The sequence below is a fragment of the Etheostoma spectabile genome, chromosome 22 (assembly GCF_008692095.1).
Source record: "Etheostoma spectabile isolate EspeVRDwgs_2016 chromosome 22, UIUC_Espe_1.0, whole genome shotgun sequence".
NCBI classification, from domain to species: domain Eukaryota; kingdom Metazoa; phylum Chordata; class Actinopteri; order Perciformes; family Percidae; genus Etheostoma; species Etheostoma spectabile.
Genome location: NC_045754.1, coordinates 21,253,344 through 21,270,694, shown reverse-complemented (window position 1 = coordinate 21,270,694; position 17,351 = coordinate 21,253,344). Strand labels below are relative to the sequence as shown.

Here is a 17,351-nt window from a genome sequence, read left to right as displayed (position 1 = left end):
TGAGCAATAAAGAACAGGACGTTCAATTTCAAAGCTACAAGAACCGTTAACATCCGGTGTTAGTTTAAAGTTTCAGAAATTCTCTTTCACTTCTAAAAGAATTTGAATTAAGTGGTGTGTAGATGCAAAGCCAGCCCCGGCGTCCATATAATTACGTGAAAATTACATTCATTAATGTAATTTACATCTCATCGCCAATCCAATTATTAGCAGTTTGACCTGCACGCCACGTTAGCATGGAAATCTAAAATGGGCTCCCAAGACGGAAGCAAAGGAGGGGTGGAGGACAGAAAGAAAGTGAGTGAGAGAGTTTGGGACTTTGGGAGTTGTAGGAGGGGGGAAAAAACAATCAATATGGCTCTAAAAGATGATGATTTTAAATAGCCATAATTCTCTGCCTCAGAGCACAGCTGCCGAGGGCACTGCTGCAACACTTTGATGTCTGATATGCAATATCGCTGCCAGTAATTTGCTCATCTGCATCTCTGGAGGGACCATCACATGTCTGTCTTGTTCATTTGCCTCAGTATGTGTTGCCAGTCAGTCTGTCTGTTTTGTCCAGCTGTCTCTCCATTGCGCAAAATTATTATTCACTAAACACATACACAACTTCTGAGGTACTTTTGGAGTGAAGTAGAGTTGAATTAGAAACTTGTAAGTGGGAGAGAGCCAGAGTCCATTATTCACAGTCTCCAAGGAACAACCGTATCCTGTAAACAATGCAATCTCACTTGTTGGTAATACAGCCCTACGCTACCTAAACTACCACATAACAAAACATTGTATAGGCCTTACTTGTCTGATCAGCTGTGTGTCCAGCCCCTGTCTCTTTCCTAACTACCTTCTATCTTCGTTATTACCACTAAAAAAAATCTAAATTTAGAAATACCCATCAATATAGTGTGTAGGACGCAATCAGTTTCATGGCAATTTCTTCATTATATGTCTTGAATGCAAAATGTTGAATGTACAATTCACATGCAATGGACAGGCTTAGAAGTATGTTTGTGTGAGTGGATATCATGCCATGCTTGCCACTATAAAAACGCTCAAATCACAATATGAGCTAAATACATTATCAAACTATTATTAAACTTTTCTTTAATTACTTTATTAATTAAACACCCTAAATTCACCAATTTCCTAAAATGATCCCTACTCCCCCTTCACTATGAACTACCTCGGTATGAAGTCATATTCAAAGATTTGGAGGGTGAAGGAGGGTATCAATAAATGCACTTGCCACACTCCACCATGGACCCACATATGGCACATTGAACACTAATAGATGTTTACTTGCTCAGCTTAAGTAACCATAAATAATAAACCCAAACAATAATGCGCTATAAAATGGATGGCTTCTCTAGCTCATTGTATATTGACTGAGTATAAGACACACAAAATAAATTCAGAAATGGACAAAGTGATGGATCTTTTTATTTTTTTTTGCTACACAATTTGTAATTAATTTTAATTTTAATCTGTTCATTAATCCCCAATGGGGAAATTACAATTCCCACTCTGTGTCCACACTTTGTTACCACACACAGTCCTGATCTACACACACACTGCTCAGGATCTATACATGCACTAATGGAGAGATGTCAGAGTGAGTGGGCTGCCAGCTGAAACAGGAGGTGAAGTGGCATCTCTCCAGCCACCAATCCACACTCCCTTCTTTTTGGTCTACACGGGGACTTGAACCAGTGACCCTCCGGTTCCCAACCCAACTCCCTATGGACTGAGCTACTGCCACCCCAAATATTTGCTATAGGAGGAGTAAAAGGATTGAGCCAGGGATTCAAGGTCACTTTAACAGGGCAGAGGCTTTCGGCACAGTGTTAAATTTATTTTATTTTCATTGAAAGGATGGTGTTTTTAGTCATCCCTCTATCACAAATGAACAATTTTATACTGCACCTTCTTTGTCTGTGTGAGTGATTAAAGATGCCAAAATATCTCCCAGAAACCAAGTCAATGCTCCAAATGTCCTGTAGGTCAGATAGCTTCAAACAAACCTGCCTCTCACTCCGTGCAACTGGCTGACTTTCATATTGATTCATTCTCTGGAACAATTTCCATAAATTGACACAGTCTAACAGGCAGGTTTGAATGTCTCAGATGTTCGTTTAAGACAGCCCTGCATCAGCTCACTGGTTCCACTTCATGGGACGTGAATATGTGGACACGAGCAACATCTGAGTCACTGACTTGTGTGCCATTTCCTGGCTGTGTGCCGTGTGTGAGTGTGTGCAAGTCCACCTTGCTCTGGCATGTGTGCTCTTGCTCATGCATGACTGAGTATCCAACTGTGTCTCAATTCCTTCCGTGTTGGTTTCTACCTGTCCGTCTAAGTGAGTACTGCGCCAGTCCCTGGACACACTGTGCAGTCTTGACAGACACTCGACTGTACACAATACACCTGAAGCATGTCAGGTAAAACAGACGCTGGCCAGTTTGTTGTAGAGTAGAAGTTTCATTTGTTGCATTTTTGTATTGGTTCAGTCAAGTCCCCCTGCCAAGGTACCAGCAAAGCGAAGCGCAGAAAAGTCCCATGACTCACACGTGTATGTGTAACCTTGAATCCCTATTTTTATCCCACATTATGACAGCCTGGGAGAAAAAGTAAAATAACTTTACCCAGGGTTAGTGAAATTATAAAATTATAATTATGATGTAATTTCGCTTCTCTGGTTTCCATACCATTATTGTTAAAGTGTAAATATTTCTGTAGTAACTTTTACCTTTTGGATGTAAGCTTCCATGGTCAAGTGAATTGGATTATTTGTTACTTTTGCATATATAGATTGTCATAAAACGCTTTATCAGATTCCTTCACATTACATGGTAAACAAGCCAAGGTTGCCGAGCTCTAATGCGTGCAACAGATTATTGATGCATCAATTTTTGTATGTACATATCCATGCATAATTTAAAGAAATATACATATAAATCTGAGTTTGTTAGATTTAGACATATACAGTATTCGCCACACACAAGTTTTAATAACATTTCTCTGTCTACTGAGGTTTTTATAGTGTATTTATTCCATGCTAAAGCCTTAAACATGCTTGTGACATTTACCTTCAGTCACAGCAGTCTTATATGTCAGAGGCTGAGTCATGTTTAAAGGTGGAGAATTGGCTTCTTAGAACATGAAAGGTGGTCAGATGTAATGAAATAAAGTAGATGAACAGCCTGATTTTGCCTGATTATTTTATGTATATGTCTTTTAGATCATGTGTATATATATACAACTCTTTTTTTGTCGTTTTTTTCTGCACTCTTGCCTAAACTAAAGTTGTCCATTATCCCATCCTCTTTCAGTCACTCTGTTTTCTGATTTGTACATGACTGGAGGCAGTAACTTTTCAATACAAATCAACACATTTTTTGAAATAGTTGATTATTAACTTATCAGTATTGATTATCGAATCATTCTAGAGAGAATCCCACCCCTACCAGATACCATATTGGCTGTGAGCTGTAAATTCACCACTTCTAAGCAGAGTCCAGAAGATTATAATTTTATCTCCGAGCCTGTCTGGGCAAGGCCTCTCTTCCTCCGGGCCTGTACCGGAGAGCAGCATGAAAGCAAGGAGCCCCACTCTGTAGCTACTTCTGGGGGCTGAAATGCCCAAATAAACAGCACAGGCCTTTTTGTGCATGTGAGAATGTGAGAGCCTTGTATGTGGTATCAGATGGCGAGGGCCATGTCTGAAACGTTAGTATTTAAAAACAATTAGGGCAGTCTGTGGGAGTTGTGTTGAGGCAATCACAGCCCATATTATTTCAGTATTTGGAGTACAGCTCCCTTAATACCATATGTAATGATACCTTTATTTTAAGGTCGCAGTAATGAACTGTTAGTGTTGATGTAATTTCATAATAATTTTATCATTGAACTCACTGGATCGCAGAGCGGACGGGGTGACCTCGATCTCACTGTTGGGCTGATAGGGCTGAAAGGCCGATGCTGAACTCATGTCACTGGTGAAGGGTTCGGGACTCTGCGTACCGGTGGAGCTGGCACTGGTACCGTCGCCTCCATTGTGAGGATCCTGCTCTTCATATACTGCTACCAGCTGGAGGGAAAGGGAAAAACACATGTTTTAAAATGAGAGTTTTGAAGTTTTGACGGGATAAAAACTGAATATGTTACCAGTTCCTACAAATGCAGTAATTTTTAATGAATGGGTGCACATGTACTGCACAATATATAAGAGTGTGTATGTTTTTTTAATTTTACATTCAAATCACCCAAGAAGTCTTGTAGCAACTCTCTCGCTCATGCTCACTCCACCCCTGTCTGTCTGTCTGTCTGTCTGTCTGTCTGTCTGTCTGTCTGTCTGTCTGTCTGTCTGTCTGTCTGTCTGTCTGTCTGTCTCTCTCTCTCTCTCTCTCTCTCTCTGTCTGTCTATAGTCTAATCTTGCAGCATTTGCAGTCATGATGCGCGGGGTGTTCCAGGTTGCCAGGTTTGCATTCCCACTAAGGTGTTATGTTGCCATGTTTCCTAGGCCAGATAAGGAGACCTTCCCATCCCATAATTATCAGAGTTTAACACACGGCTCATCACTACAGCCAACTTGCCCACTTAACAAGAGAGCAAGAGCGAGACAGCAGACTGGATTATGGTATGAGAAAAACACAAGACTCTGTTTCGTCTTTTACCGGGATGAAGACAATTAAATCGGCCAATGCTGTTTGACTGCATACGAGTCAAGGCTTACACGTATGCTCCTGGACTGAGATGTATATATATAGAGAGAGAGCGCGAGAGAGAGAGAGAGAGAGAGAGAGAGAGAGAGATATTGTAAAACATAAAACCTGTAGTGCCAACTGGTTTTCATTGCCAGCATAACCTGTTACTAAACCTCTCACAAGACGATTAACCTCCTATTCCATTCCAAGAGTATGCATTATTACAGATCCTTATGTCTTTGTGCTACCTGCAAATCAATGTAATGGATGGCCATGGACGTGGAGGGTGCAACCAACAAAGGTGTCTAGTGCCTCTTCGTTGAGAGCCGTTGAGAGCAAACAGCTTTTGTGTATCCATATATCCTTGTGTATCATCATGTTTTTTAGGAGGTAAAAATAGCACAATAGCAAAGTGTTTTTCCATGTATTTGCTGTTTTTCATCACCCTTATGCAGGGGAATCTGCATATAAACAAGTTTAGAAGCCCCTGCTCTTCTTTTTTTTATTTAATTCATATGCAGGGGAAGGTGCCTAAATGTGTATGTGTTTGTGTGTATGCGTCGGAATTTATGCCATTCTGTGAGTATGCCCATGTGGTTTACTCTTGCCGTAATTCACGGCGACATCTCTCACGCTGGCTTTGCACAATTAAAGCAGACTGCATTTTTTTCCTTAAGATGTTTCCTCGCATCCCGATGGTGTCTCTGAGACGTACTTTATTACTGAAGGCTTTACCCATTTCACTCTAATCACGTTCCATTCTGATCTTGAAATTATATTCCTCAGGTTGTAAGGGTTTGTCACAAATCTGCTCAGTAGACCAGAGAGGCAATCAGAGAGGAAAGAGATCTGGTGCTACAAAATAAGAAGGCCTTAATATTAAAAATCAGGCAGTTTTAAGAGTAATTTGCTGTAGATTTGCATACTGCAAATGTGTAAATATGCGTGTTGAGGCATGAAACGACTGTGCTTAAATTGGGAAATCTGCCTTATTTTCATATCTTATAATTTCATATGTGGTTTCTTTAGAAGATGGTAACACTTATTTCAGGAAGTGGAGATTATTTTGGATAAAAAGATGTTTTGACTGAAAATGGTTGTGATAATGATGAAAGTAACGGCTATGTGAAGATGCTTAGACGGCTGTGGACAGAGAGAAGGGTTGTCCCCAGTTATTTAGACTGCCCGAGTGCATGTGTGAGCCAATGAATCATTAGTGACAAAGTAATCAGGCCTCCCATTCATATGTTGCTGGGAGTATGTAGCAACCTGACAAGCCCTCTGCCTGCCAGCTGCCCATTTAGAGAAGTGGTGAATACTGTTGTTGGTGTCGCGGCGAAACATGATTCATTTTAAATACATTCCAAATCCCTCTAATTAGGTCCACTTCGCTATGCCTTGCATCCTTTCACCAGACACTACAGAGCATTCTGTGGGTGTCTGACATGTACAGCTTAATTCATCCACACACCCTCCATGTCATTATCATTCATTCATTAGCATTCATCCTGCATTCAATATTCATGGGCTCTTAATAGTGCTCATTCGTCCCCTAAATCCAGAGAGACATGAAAAGTTCCCACTGTTCAGAAAGCGGATTTCTCCTTTCTAGGCCGTACACTCATGCTTTGCTTTTTGCTTTTTTGTTTGTTCTCGATCTGTTCACCTAAGGTTTTTATGACATGTATGTTCAATTAATCACCAACTAAATAGTATGGTGCAGTTTAATTTGAAACATGTTAGGAAACTATTTTAAACTCATATCAGAGAGACGTGGGCAGCAGGCATGGCTATAGGTGTTGCCATACTTTAATCATTTAATATCTTAAGTCTGTAGCACTGATGCATATCATATTAGCACCAGTCAACCATGAGTATCTTTTATAAACCAAATTTCAAAAGTTTCTTAGCTTTCAGATTCGAAAGTTATGCTTATCTACCAGGTCCAGTTATGACGGTCTTATCATTTCCAGATGGGCCAGCATTGCTTGTAGCCACTTGTGCTTTGAGCAAAACATACAAACAGGGATGAAAGATACACACTTATAATCAAAACACATCTGCAGAGTATCTTTGGAGGAGGTATGGGCTGCCAGAATTTGAGGAGTGTGCCATACTGTAAAGCATATTCCTCGCCTCTCTCCAAGCTCTTTCCATCGTCATCCTGTCCTCTGTCTGTGCCGTGGAGAAGGGGGCACTCTTGGCCAGAGGGAAAACTGACGCAATTGTTGCTTTTGACGAGACAGAGCTCAAGCTGCAAGCAGCAAAAAAACCATTACACAAACGCTTTCCTTCCGTCTGGGAATTGGTCACAGTCACTTAAGAACTGAGACGATTTCGTGTTTTGATTTTTTATTCTCACACTTTCCCCTGTGGCTGCTTTGCGTTGAGTTGTGCTCAAAAGTTTTTCAAAAAGGAGGAAAAACTTTTCTTTAGAAATGCAAAAAGGGAAATGGCACGGCTAACTGTCAAGTGGCGTAACAGTTGAGGCTGAGGAGTCAGAGCGGATGGAGAAGAGGGATGTTAAAGAGAATTTGGAAGAGCCCCCCAAATAACAACATGGTACAAACTACAATACAACACAAAGTTATATCAAAACCAAAGGTAGGAAAAGAGGAAGGAGAGGAGGAAAGCGTATGACATGATGTGAGTTTTTTTAGAAATGTTCCAGTTTCCAGTCTCAGGATAAACTCTTGAGCAATTTGAAAAACCTATTTAGCTACTACCTGCTTCAGTTGAGAGAAGCGAGGGAAAAAAAAAGAACTGAGTTATATTTCATGGGCCTGTCTCTCTCTTTCTCACTCTGTCTCTCTCTCTTTCTCTCTCTCTCTCCAGCAGGGAGTTACAACACTGCTGCTGCCTTAAGCCCCTGGAGCAAGGCTGACAGTCATCCACTCTTAGCCGGTTCCACTGACTGTCACAGCAGTTGCCAATCAGCCGCTATCTACCTGGAAGCCTGAGGGCTGCTGGAGAGAGCACAGGATGGAGAGACATGATGATGAAGGGGTGAGACGAGGCGGAGGAGAAGAAGCAAAAGAAAAAGAGAGAGAAAAGTCAGATGAGGCCTGGCATTCTCAGCAGCCTAGGTAAAAGCTGTATTTGGATTCAGTATTTCCATGTCTGTAACAGAGAGAGCAGGGAGATAGGGCACCGAAAAACAGAATCTCAGCGATGCCTTTCATGTCGGCCCCCTTTGATCTCCTTCCGGCTTTTGGCAGTAAGGGTGGAGTAGAAGGGAGATGGAAAGGAAGCAGCTGAAGAGGGGATGAGGAGCTGTTTTGACAACCTCTCGCCATCTCTTTTCTCTCTTCGTGTTTGCTACAATTCACACAAATTCAACCAATCACCGCGAATTTCGGGGCGACTCAAAAGTTTGACCCATCCCCACAACTTTACCACAGATCTGACCAATAACCAGAGTTGACCGCAAATTTAACCAATCCCTGCAGTCCCATGTGCCAGACTTTGCGCCAGCATGTGACTCTGGGAGCCACTGACCAAGCGGGAGTGAGAACGGGTTGACGTCACACGTACGTTGCAAAATTAATTTCCTTGTTTCTGATATCTAGACGAGACGTGTGTGACTCGAACAGCTCACATTTACCAACAAAACGTACAACAAAAGACTGTCCTGCCAACCTGTGAACATTTTAACATCATTGTACGCTGTAACGTTTTTTTCACTCTAAAGTTGCTAAAAACGGCTGCTGTTTCCTGTTGGCTCTCTGCAGCGCGCGGGGCTGCTGCTCAGTTCCCCCCGCGACTGACTTGCACACACACACACACACACACACACACACATAAACACACACGTTGGATGCAAAAGAAAACAAAGATGAGACGACACAACGACCTAAATTAAGGACAGCTACACTCATTATTGTAAGTGCGATAGTAAGTTAAACTCCATTAAGTACTTTGAGTTCTGACTTTATTTATTTAAAGTCAGAATTTTGAGAATAAAGTCAGAATTCTGAGTTTAAAGTCAGAATTCTGAGAATAAAGTCTTCAAATACTCAAATAACCCCAATACATTTCTCACCAGTGGCCCTAATCCTCTTCCGTAAATGTGTGCCCCAGGCCAGGATAGGAAATGAACTAACAATGTAAAGCTCAACAGGCCACTGACACATATGTTCACATTTGATTCATCAATAAATATATTTTTTTTATCTTAAATCCACCAGCCATTTTCATATTAAACCAACATTTGCAACATCCTGAGCCTTTTCGGTGGGGTTACAAGGAAAACTCAGCCCAGAGAAGTTTTATTCTCCCTAAAACAAGTTTCCATTTTATTTTTAAAATGGTATAAAAAAATAAAAATCGCAATTTTTTTTTTGCAGTTTTCACTGTCTCTTGCAACATAATTGCAACACAAATACCAAAAACATTTCAACTTTTATTGACATTTTTTACAAAAGCTCCCGCAAAATCAGCCATTTTGGGCCGCAACAATCTAAAAAAGGCTGTGAAATCCTGGAGGGACTGACTAAACAGCCATCCCCCTAGCCACAGTCCAGAGACACAAGACAACAGAGGTTATTAGTAGTCACAGGGCATCGCTGGCAGTGCCACCCGAGACATGTAATACCTGCCCCGCGACGCACTGACGTTAATCCGTATCTGCCACGACAGCCGTTTCACAGCCGAGTGGAAGGTAAGGCTGACATGAGTCAACCCACAGGAAACCTGTGCGCTCAATCCACACCTTCAATTAAGGAGCACATCCAAAGTCGCGCCAGACTACATCCTGCTGTGAATATTTATGGCTGCACAAAAAGTCACCCCTTGGATGCTAGATCCAATTGTATTCATTTGTCTGTCACACTTTATCATCATAGTTAAAGGTATGCACTGACTAACTCACTGAGATAACTTTCACATATACCCTGCCTCTGCTAGAAAATGCAAACACACACATAAACTCACACACACAAACAGTCCAGGTTTCATCTCCTCTTCCCTATCATTTATCACATTTTATTGCAAGGGCACCAGGGGCACAAAGTTATTACAGGGACAGTAGCGGTGGAAACTGTGAAAGCCACTACACCAGAAACTCCAAGAACTCTGTTGAGTAATAGCCTTGAGCTACTATTTGTCATCCACACACCACCCTTCTTTCCATTCCGTCCATCCATCCATACGTCCCCTTCAACACTCTCCATCTATCTGTCACGGATCCTTTAAGCATCCATCAAAAAGTGAGATTGTTTTTAAATGTCTATCCGTATGCAAACAGACCCCAGATATGACATTTAACGCATTCTAACTCCCATCGTGTAAAATATGGACACTTGGTCACGGGCCTTTGGCATTGTTACTGCAGCTAAAAGTCTCCTTTAACGATTTATTGAAGCATGCTTTGTTTGGACTATTGGTGTCACTTTTGACGCAGTAAGGTATAGGAAAAGATCGTGGGTGGGCTTATAAAGGTGTTTAGGTGACACGCGGAAAAATAAGAAAGCGTCAGCTGGGTTTAGGAAAAGTGACACGCAGGGGTGAATGTCCTGTGTTATTTGACCTATCCACCAACCAAAACCAACTTCCCTATGGGGAATTTTGGGCTTTTATACTGAAATTTCATGCTGAAATGTGCTTATTGCGTTGTATCTGACGCAGAGAGCCACTGACCACTCGCCATTTTACGAGTTGGGAGTGAGAACGGGTTGGACATGACACTCTTAACTGCAATGACAGTACAGGGTCTTCTCATATCCCTCAAAGAGAATATGACCTTTACTTGCAACTTTTTCATGACCTTAGGCAACATCACAATAGAGCAAGCTTCCTCCTCCAATAAAGTAGTGTTATCACAGTTTTCAATATTTCATACGTTCCTCCCCGTCCATTATTTCTCACACGAGTCGAGCAAACCAACAAAGTGCTTAGTCCTGTATTTTCCTTGCTCATTAAGACCATCAAATATTCAAAGAATAGGTCTCGAGCACTCTGGCCTGCCATCACTAGCATTCCAAATAACTCCAATGGCACCCCGCGGCGCCTCAGAAGCATATGCATATTTCAGGTGCTGTCACATGGGGTTGATGCAAGGGAAGAGCGCCCTGAAGGCTTGCTAAGGGAAGACCTGAAATGATGACACACACTGCAGAGAAAATGTAATGCGTAACGATGCTGAGACACATGGAATACATCCTCCCGTTCATAACAGTGATGGTGTGCGAGGGCAGTGGAGGAAGGCGGTGCGGAGAGGGAAGAAGGGGGGGGGGGGAGTTTATACGCAGGAGAGCAGATGGAGAGAAGATGACAGGCTTAAAGAAATATAATCCCCAAACAAGCAAACGCAAGTCCTGAGATTGGTTTACGCTGCTGTTCTCGCTAAAACATTAAGTCATCATTTATTTCACTTTTTTAAGGCAAAGCAGCTCATAAGATAGATTCACTGCTGGAAGATGAAGAAGAAAAAAACAAGGTGGGAGGGGTGTTAAAGAAAGAATGGGCAGAGAGGCAGTGAGAAATATACAGAGCAAGCAAAGTTTAACCAGATTAGAGACTCATCCCTTTCAAATCCACTCGGCCAAGTTCTCGTCCCTGCCTTTGAAGTTTTCCTCCTGTGTTTGGGGAAATGAATTCACACATAATAGGGCGCCCTGTGTAAGAGCTACCTACGCAGTGCTGACAGAAGGGAAAATTCCTACTACGCCCCCGCCGCGTTCTCCCGTGTATATTAATACCTTATAACCCTTGGTCATATGTACAATTCAACACTATTGAGCCCGGGGAAATAAATAAGACTTTTTTTTAAAGGCACACAAAAGACGTTCGCTGTCTGCAACTTACGAGTGAAGGAAGAGATGGGAGAGGAGGGAGCAAGGGAGGGGAAAATGATGACATATTCAAGAAAGCAATTAGGGTGGGTGTCCATAAGTAAGCGGGAAAAATGATGAGCATCTTATGACCTCGATGGGCTAAATTACCATCAATCACCTGACACTAATTAACACTGCACAGACAAGAAATAATGCTGAACTTGTTCCATCAACGCGTCTGCATTTTTAAACGTAATCATAATAATTACCCTATTCCACGCTAGGTGTACAGAAATGTATTCATTTCATTTTAGTTGTCTACTTTGAAATCACACCGAATGTAGTCTAAGATTTTCTTAGTTATGTAATTGTTTTTTAGGCTATCCTCTATTGATTTCCGTACCCTAACATGTTGCTGTCTAAACAGAGTTGCTGGTGGCACCTTCAGGTGTTGCCCCCTCAAACTGGTCTTAAAGAAATCTAATCAATGCAATGAACCTGTCGGCTCCCCTAGTCTTCATCCAGCCCAGCCCCACTACTCTGCACACCCAATCTAATAATGCCATTCCTCCTCGGCCCTGATTCACATGCAAAACAACAGCCAGACAGTCTGTCTAGGGGCCGCACTCGCAAAAAGAGATGAGGATGTGAGGGCATACACACTCAAACTGCAGATATACGCACACAAGCAGAAAAAGTCACAGTTTGTGTATTAGTATTCCTCTCCCAAAGCTATATTAGAAAAACCCATATTCTAACAGTGCCTTTCAGAGGGAAATGCCCTTCAATCTTTCATTGGTTATGCACAAAGCCAGGAGAGAGTAATTAAAAACTCCACATCCAGGGACCTCGGCACAGAGAGAGAGTGAGGGCTAAAAGAAAAAAGGGAAAGCTTCAAACATTTCAGGCCTCCCTGGTGGAAAGAGATGGAGGGAATGAGGAGCAGAAAGTGGAGTGGAGCAGACAGAGAGGGAGGGCCGTATCCTTGACAAGGCCATACATCCTCTGTAGTCAAAGCAGATGGAAATCAGATATTTCATACCTTTAACAAGGCCAGACCCGATCATTAACCAGAAGAATTTAAGCTTTAAGATTGTCGTCTCATAAACGCTGGCCCTAATTACCTAAGTATTATCCGTCTCAGGGTGTTGGTGAAAGGATCTAGAGAAAAGCCCCCTCGCTTTGATTCTCAAAAGAAGACACAAAGAGCTCACATCTAACAACGATATGTTAGCAAGCTGTGAATTGTAGCTGCACTGAAGATATCTGGACATAGACCTTATTACAGAGAAATATTAAAGGTCCCATGACATGGTGCTCTTTGGATGCTTTTATATAGACCTTAGTGGTCCCTCATACTGTATTTAAAGTCTCTTTTATATAGACCTTAGTGGTCCCCTAATACTGTATCTGAAGTTTCTTTTATATAGACCTTAGTGGTCCCCTAATACTGTTTCTGAAGTCTCTTTTATATAGACCTTAGTGGTCCCTAATACTGTATCTGAAGTCACTTTCCCAAAATTCAGCCTTGGTGCAGAATTACAGTCACTAGAGCCAGTCCCACGATGAGCTTTCCTGAGTATGTGCCATTTCTGTGTCTGTAGCTTTTGAGGAGGAGAGGTGGAGGGTGAGAATGTGGCCTTGACCAACTGCCACTTTGCTTGTTTGAAAGCCATGACATCTCTCTCTCATGGGGGGGCCAAATTCTCTGGGCGGGTAAAGCAGAGAAAGGGAAGGTAACCTTGCCCCTTATGACCTCATAAGGAGCAGGATTCCAGATCAGCCAATCTGAGCTTTCATTTTCTCAAAGACAGAGGAGGATACCTAGGGCTCGGTTTTGCCATTTCTAGCCACGGGGGGACCATAGGCAGGCTGGGGGGACTAATATTAATATTTAAAAAATAAAGTCATAAAGTGACATTTTCATGCCTAGGGACCTTTAAGAGAGACCTCAGAACACCACATTTGGCCTAGAGAGCCAAGGTCCATCACTGACCTTTTAAGTGTGGATTTGTACTTTCATTTCATTGTGTGTGTAATATGTTTGCCTGTGACATCACTCTCTGGATCAAGAATTTAAGAGTGAGTTGTGCAAAACAACACTCTTCAATCTCATAACAGATTAAAAGAAAACAGAAGTAGAAATCTCAACCCATAGGCACAGTATAGATCAAAATGCAATTCCAATTTGACATAAGGGACTAAGACCGACTTTCTGGCTTTGAGGTGCATATCCGGGAGCCAAATTAGGGTGTTGGTCTGCCTCCTGGACGGCCGTTGCCCTGTCACCTGCGATGGCCCTCGGTGTGCTGCCTGACAGCCCGGGGCCATGGACCAACTGAACAACAGGGGCTGTATGTGTGCACAGACTGCTTTATATCCAAAGAGAAGCACTTTTAACTTGTAAAACAGAATTCAAAACAAATGCTTAAATGTGCTTGACGACTGAAAGCAACACCTTACATGGAATACATTCATAATTCATGCTGTGCTTTCAACTCTGATTTAATGAATATAATTTAAGAAAACATTCTAGTACAAACAAGCAAAAAAAACACATATGAGAACAATTTAAAGAAGCAGCAATGTCATTATCTCATCTTATCTTAAAATGTGTTACGGACTGAGAGGCAACAACATGTGTTGTTTGCATCAGATAATACCAGGAGCTAGATTAGCTCCCGTTCCTGGCTTAATTGACAAGTGAAGATCCGTTAACTCATCATAAGGAGTACTACTCCTTATGCTACGCTCCTGAAAAGAGTTGTATAATGTCGTACTTGGCTCAGTTTTTTTTTTTAAGTTGTAAGAAAATAACCCGGATGATGTCATCACAGTCATCTCAGCTTGGGCCTGGAGACGACAAATTTAAACCAGAAAGCCTGCAGTACAAACTGGGTGCGTGGAGAGTTTGAAAGATGTGGGCCTTTACCAGGCAGGACAGGTCTAATGAAAGATGGTATCAAGTTGCATTATGGGAAATGTTGGAAATGGAAGTGCTACATTAATTGATAAAATGCCTCTTTAATTCTACAAATCATCTAATAAAAATGAAAAGAAAAAGTTTTAATGACCAAAAAGAATTCTTGACTATATATCCTAACCAAAAACAAGAAATCAATCGGTAACGGTATAGTGATGTTTCTGTTCTCCAAAAATGAAGCAAAAAAATACACACACACACACACACACACACACACACACACACACACACACACACACACACACACACACACACACACACACACACACACACACACACACACACACACACAGCCTGGTTACCATATCCCTACCTGTCGTTTAGCTGAGCCGCTGCCAGTCAGCTTGTTAATCAGCCTGTAAGGTGCTCAACAATACTGCTTATCAGCTAGCCAAACAGCCAGTCAGAAAATGATTAAGTCAACGAATCCCTAAGCTACTGGGTCATTCAGCTAGTTAGCCAGCCAGGCAACCAGTTAGTCAACCCATCAGTCGATGTATTGGTTACGTCAGCCACCAGTTTCACACAAAGTGCTCAGCCAACCAGCCAGCCAGTTTTTAAGAAAACTAGTGACGCAGCCATCTAGACAGCCAGCAAGGAGATGACCAAGTGGACCTAAACACCCCACTGTTAGCACTGAACTAAGCAGAGGCAAAACTAACACCCACATTGCACACCCACACACACACACACACACACACACACACACACACACACACACACACACACACAAACTAGCCAGTGGGGACAGCACTGTCATTATCTGCCATCTGCAGGCCTGAGTGGCTTTAGCCTGGAGGGAGAGGAAACGAAGAGGAGGGAAGACAGTCAGGGAGACAGGATGCCTGTCCTGGTGTGTATGTATAGTTTCGGGGAGGGGAGCACAATCTGAGAAATGACACGCTCTCCCTCACACACCGAAGCACACGAAAAAAACAACAGAGAAATGGCTTTGTGCCCCCACTGGGAACATACTGGTTTTGCTTTGACAGAGAGAAGTAGACTAGAAGAAAGCAATTACAGCTGTGTGCACAAAAAGGACAAACTGACAGACAAAACACCATTACAAGTGTGCATGTCTGTGTATGGATGCTTCACACATAACTCTATAGACAGGTGTTAATAACACTTCTTTTTTTCCTCCAGTTTAACTGTTGCTATGTGTTATGTATTCACAGAAGAGGCCTACTTTAATACTTTTAATGTGTGAGAGGTTCTGTTATGTGCAAAAACTTTAAGCCTGGGGAATTAAGGCATGCACAAGGCAGGATGAAGAGTCTGACAATTGTAACGCTAGCTAGAAAACTCTGCATTGAAGCTTCAGAGTGAATAACAAGGACACAGGCTACTGATATTGAGTGTGTTTTTCTGCTGCTTCTTCCTCTCCATGCTGTTTCTCTGGCTGCCGTGGGCTGAAGCCAAGCGCATCAATTCACAGAGCTCAGCACCTCTATGGCACTAAGGGTTGCCTGGCTGTGAAGAAGTGTGTGTGTGTTATAGTGTGTTGCAGTCAGATTTGTGTAGGAAGAGACTTGCATCCTGGTGTCTAAAAAAAGTCATACTACCATAGCTGCAGTGAGTGAGGGCTAGTGAGAGTGGAGTTCTCGCAGTTGGTCTTTTTTTGTCTATTTGTGTGTGTCAGAGGTGACTACTTCTCAGTCTGGATCTTTTCAAAGTCAGAGATGAGCAGGTCAGCAAACTCTCAATGTTTCAGGGTTTGCTACAAAAAAACTGTGCACTGTCTCACACATGACAAAACTAGTCATACAAGCATCAGACATAGGCTTGAATCAAACATTGCAAAGAGTATGTGGATTTCAATTTCTTAGCCTTTCATCCTAAAAGTGAAACATTTCTGTAAGTCCCTCATTCCTGTCTGTTCTGTCTCCGAACACTCAGTCAACCTCTCTGTTCTTTCCAACTGGAGGTTGGTGTCTTAGCAAGGCAGCTTGTGCCCTCTAGTGCATGTCACACTACAAGTACCTTGCAAGTAATTGTACTCTCTCCTGATATCCAACCGCTTCTACAGTACATGCTCTGGCAATAGAACAAAGGAAGTGGTTGTCAGGGTACATTAAATGAAAATCTGGTTTTACACCTACAGGGCCATTCAAATTTCTCTCAAAGTGCAGTTTTTCCACATCCACAGTATGTATCTCAAAAAATCAAAAACATCTATTGAGGCAGGCCAATAGTCTGTGTTGATCTGTTGATTTTTATCTTCACTGGATGAGCCCTCTTGGAAAAGAACAATACTTTCATGACTGGATAGCAATGAGTAAACTCTAAGAGCAAATGTATCTGCGCCCTACCCTGTGCATTATAGGAGGTTACAAGACGATGAGGGGGTGTACGTCTGGGGAGTGCTGATGAACTCCCGTAACCTCAATTATTCAGCATTAGGCCCTGCTATTGATTTCCTGTTGGATCGACTTACTGAGTCCCGAGCGTTGGGACAGTGACATGCTATAGCCTTCCCTGGGAGGGATCTTTAAGAGTGGACGGATGGATGGGAGTCTGTTAGGAGGGAGAGACAGAAGAGATACAGAGCCACGGGAGAGGAGGGTGTAATTAAAGATACCCCTTATCAAGGCTGTGATAGATGAAGATGTCACTAGTTCGCGCCTAGTTAGGCAAGAAGACTGGTTAGTTTGGCTAGACAACCTTGGAGAGGGAGGGTTGCGTTGAGGGCAGAGGGTTCCCATGACTGGGGCTCCAATTGAGGGAGGAACAATATTTATGTTAGAAAGGAAAACTCTATGGATGTCAGATATGCGGGGGAAGACTAATTGGTTGAGGATATGGGGTATTATTACTGATGTTAAGGTTTTGGGGGAGTTGGGACATTTTCTCAAGCGTCCATCAGTGCCCAAGCTGACCTCAGTGAAAACAA

The 17,351-nt window shown here is 42.3% G+C and overlaps 1 protein-coding gene across 1 annotated transcript in view; it reads right to left on the bottom strand.

Annotated features, from left to right (window-relative positions):
* LOC116672026 (partitioning defective 3 homolog) overlaps positions 1 to 17,351 on the bottom strand; it is a 398,621-nt gene that overhangs the window by 271,536 nt on the left and 109,734 nt on the right. The window contains 1 exon segment of the mRNA XM_032503572.1: positions 3,911 to 4,085. Coding sequence (XP_032359463.1) covers positions 3,911 to 4,085 — 175 coding nt within the window.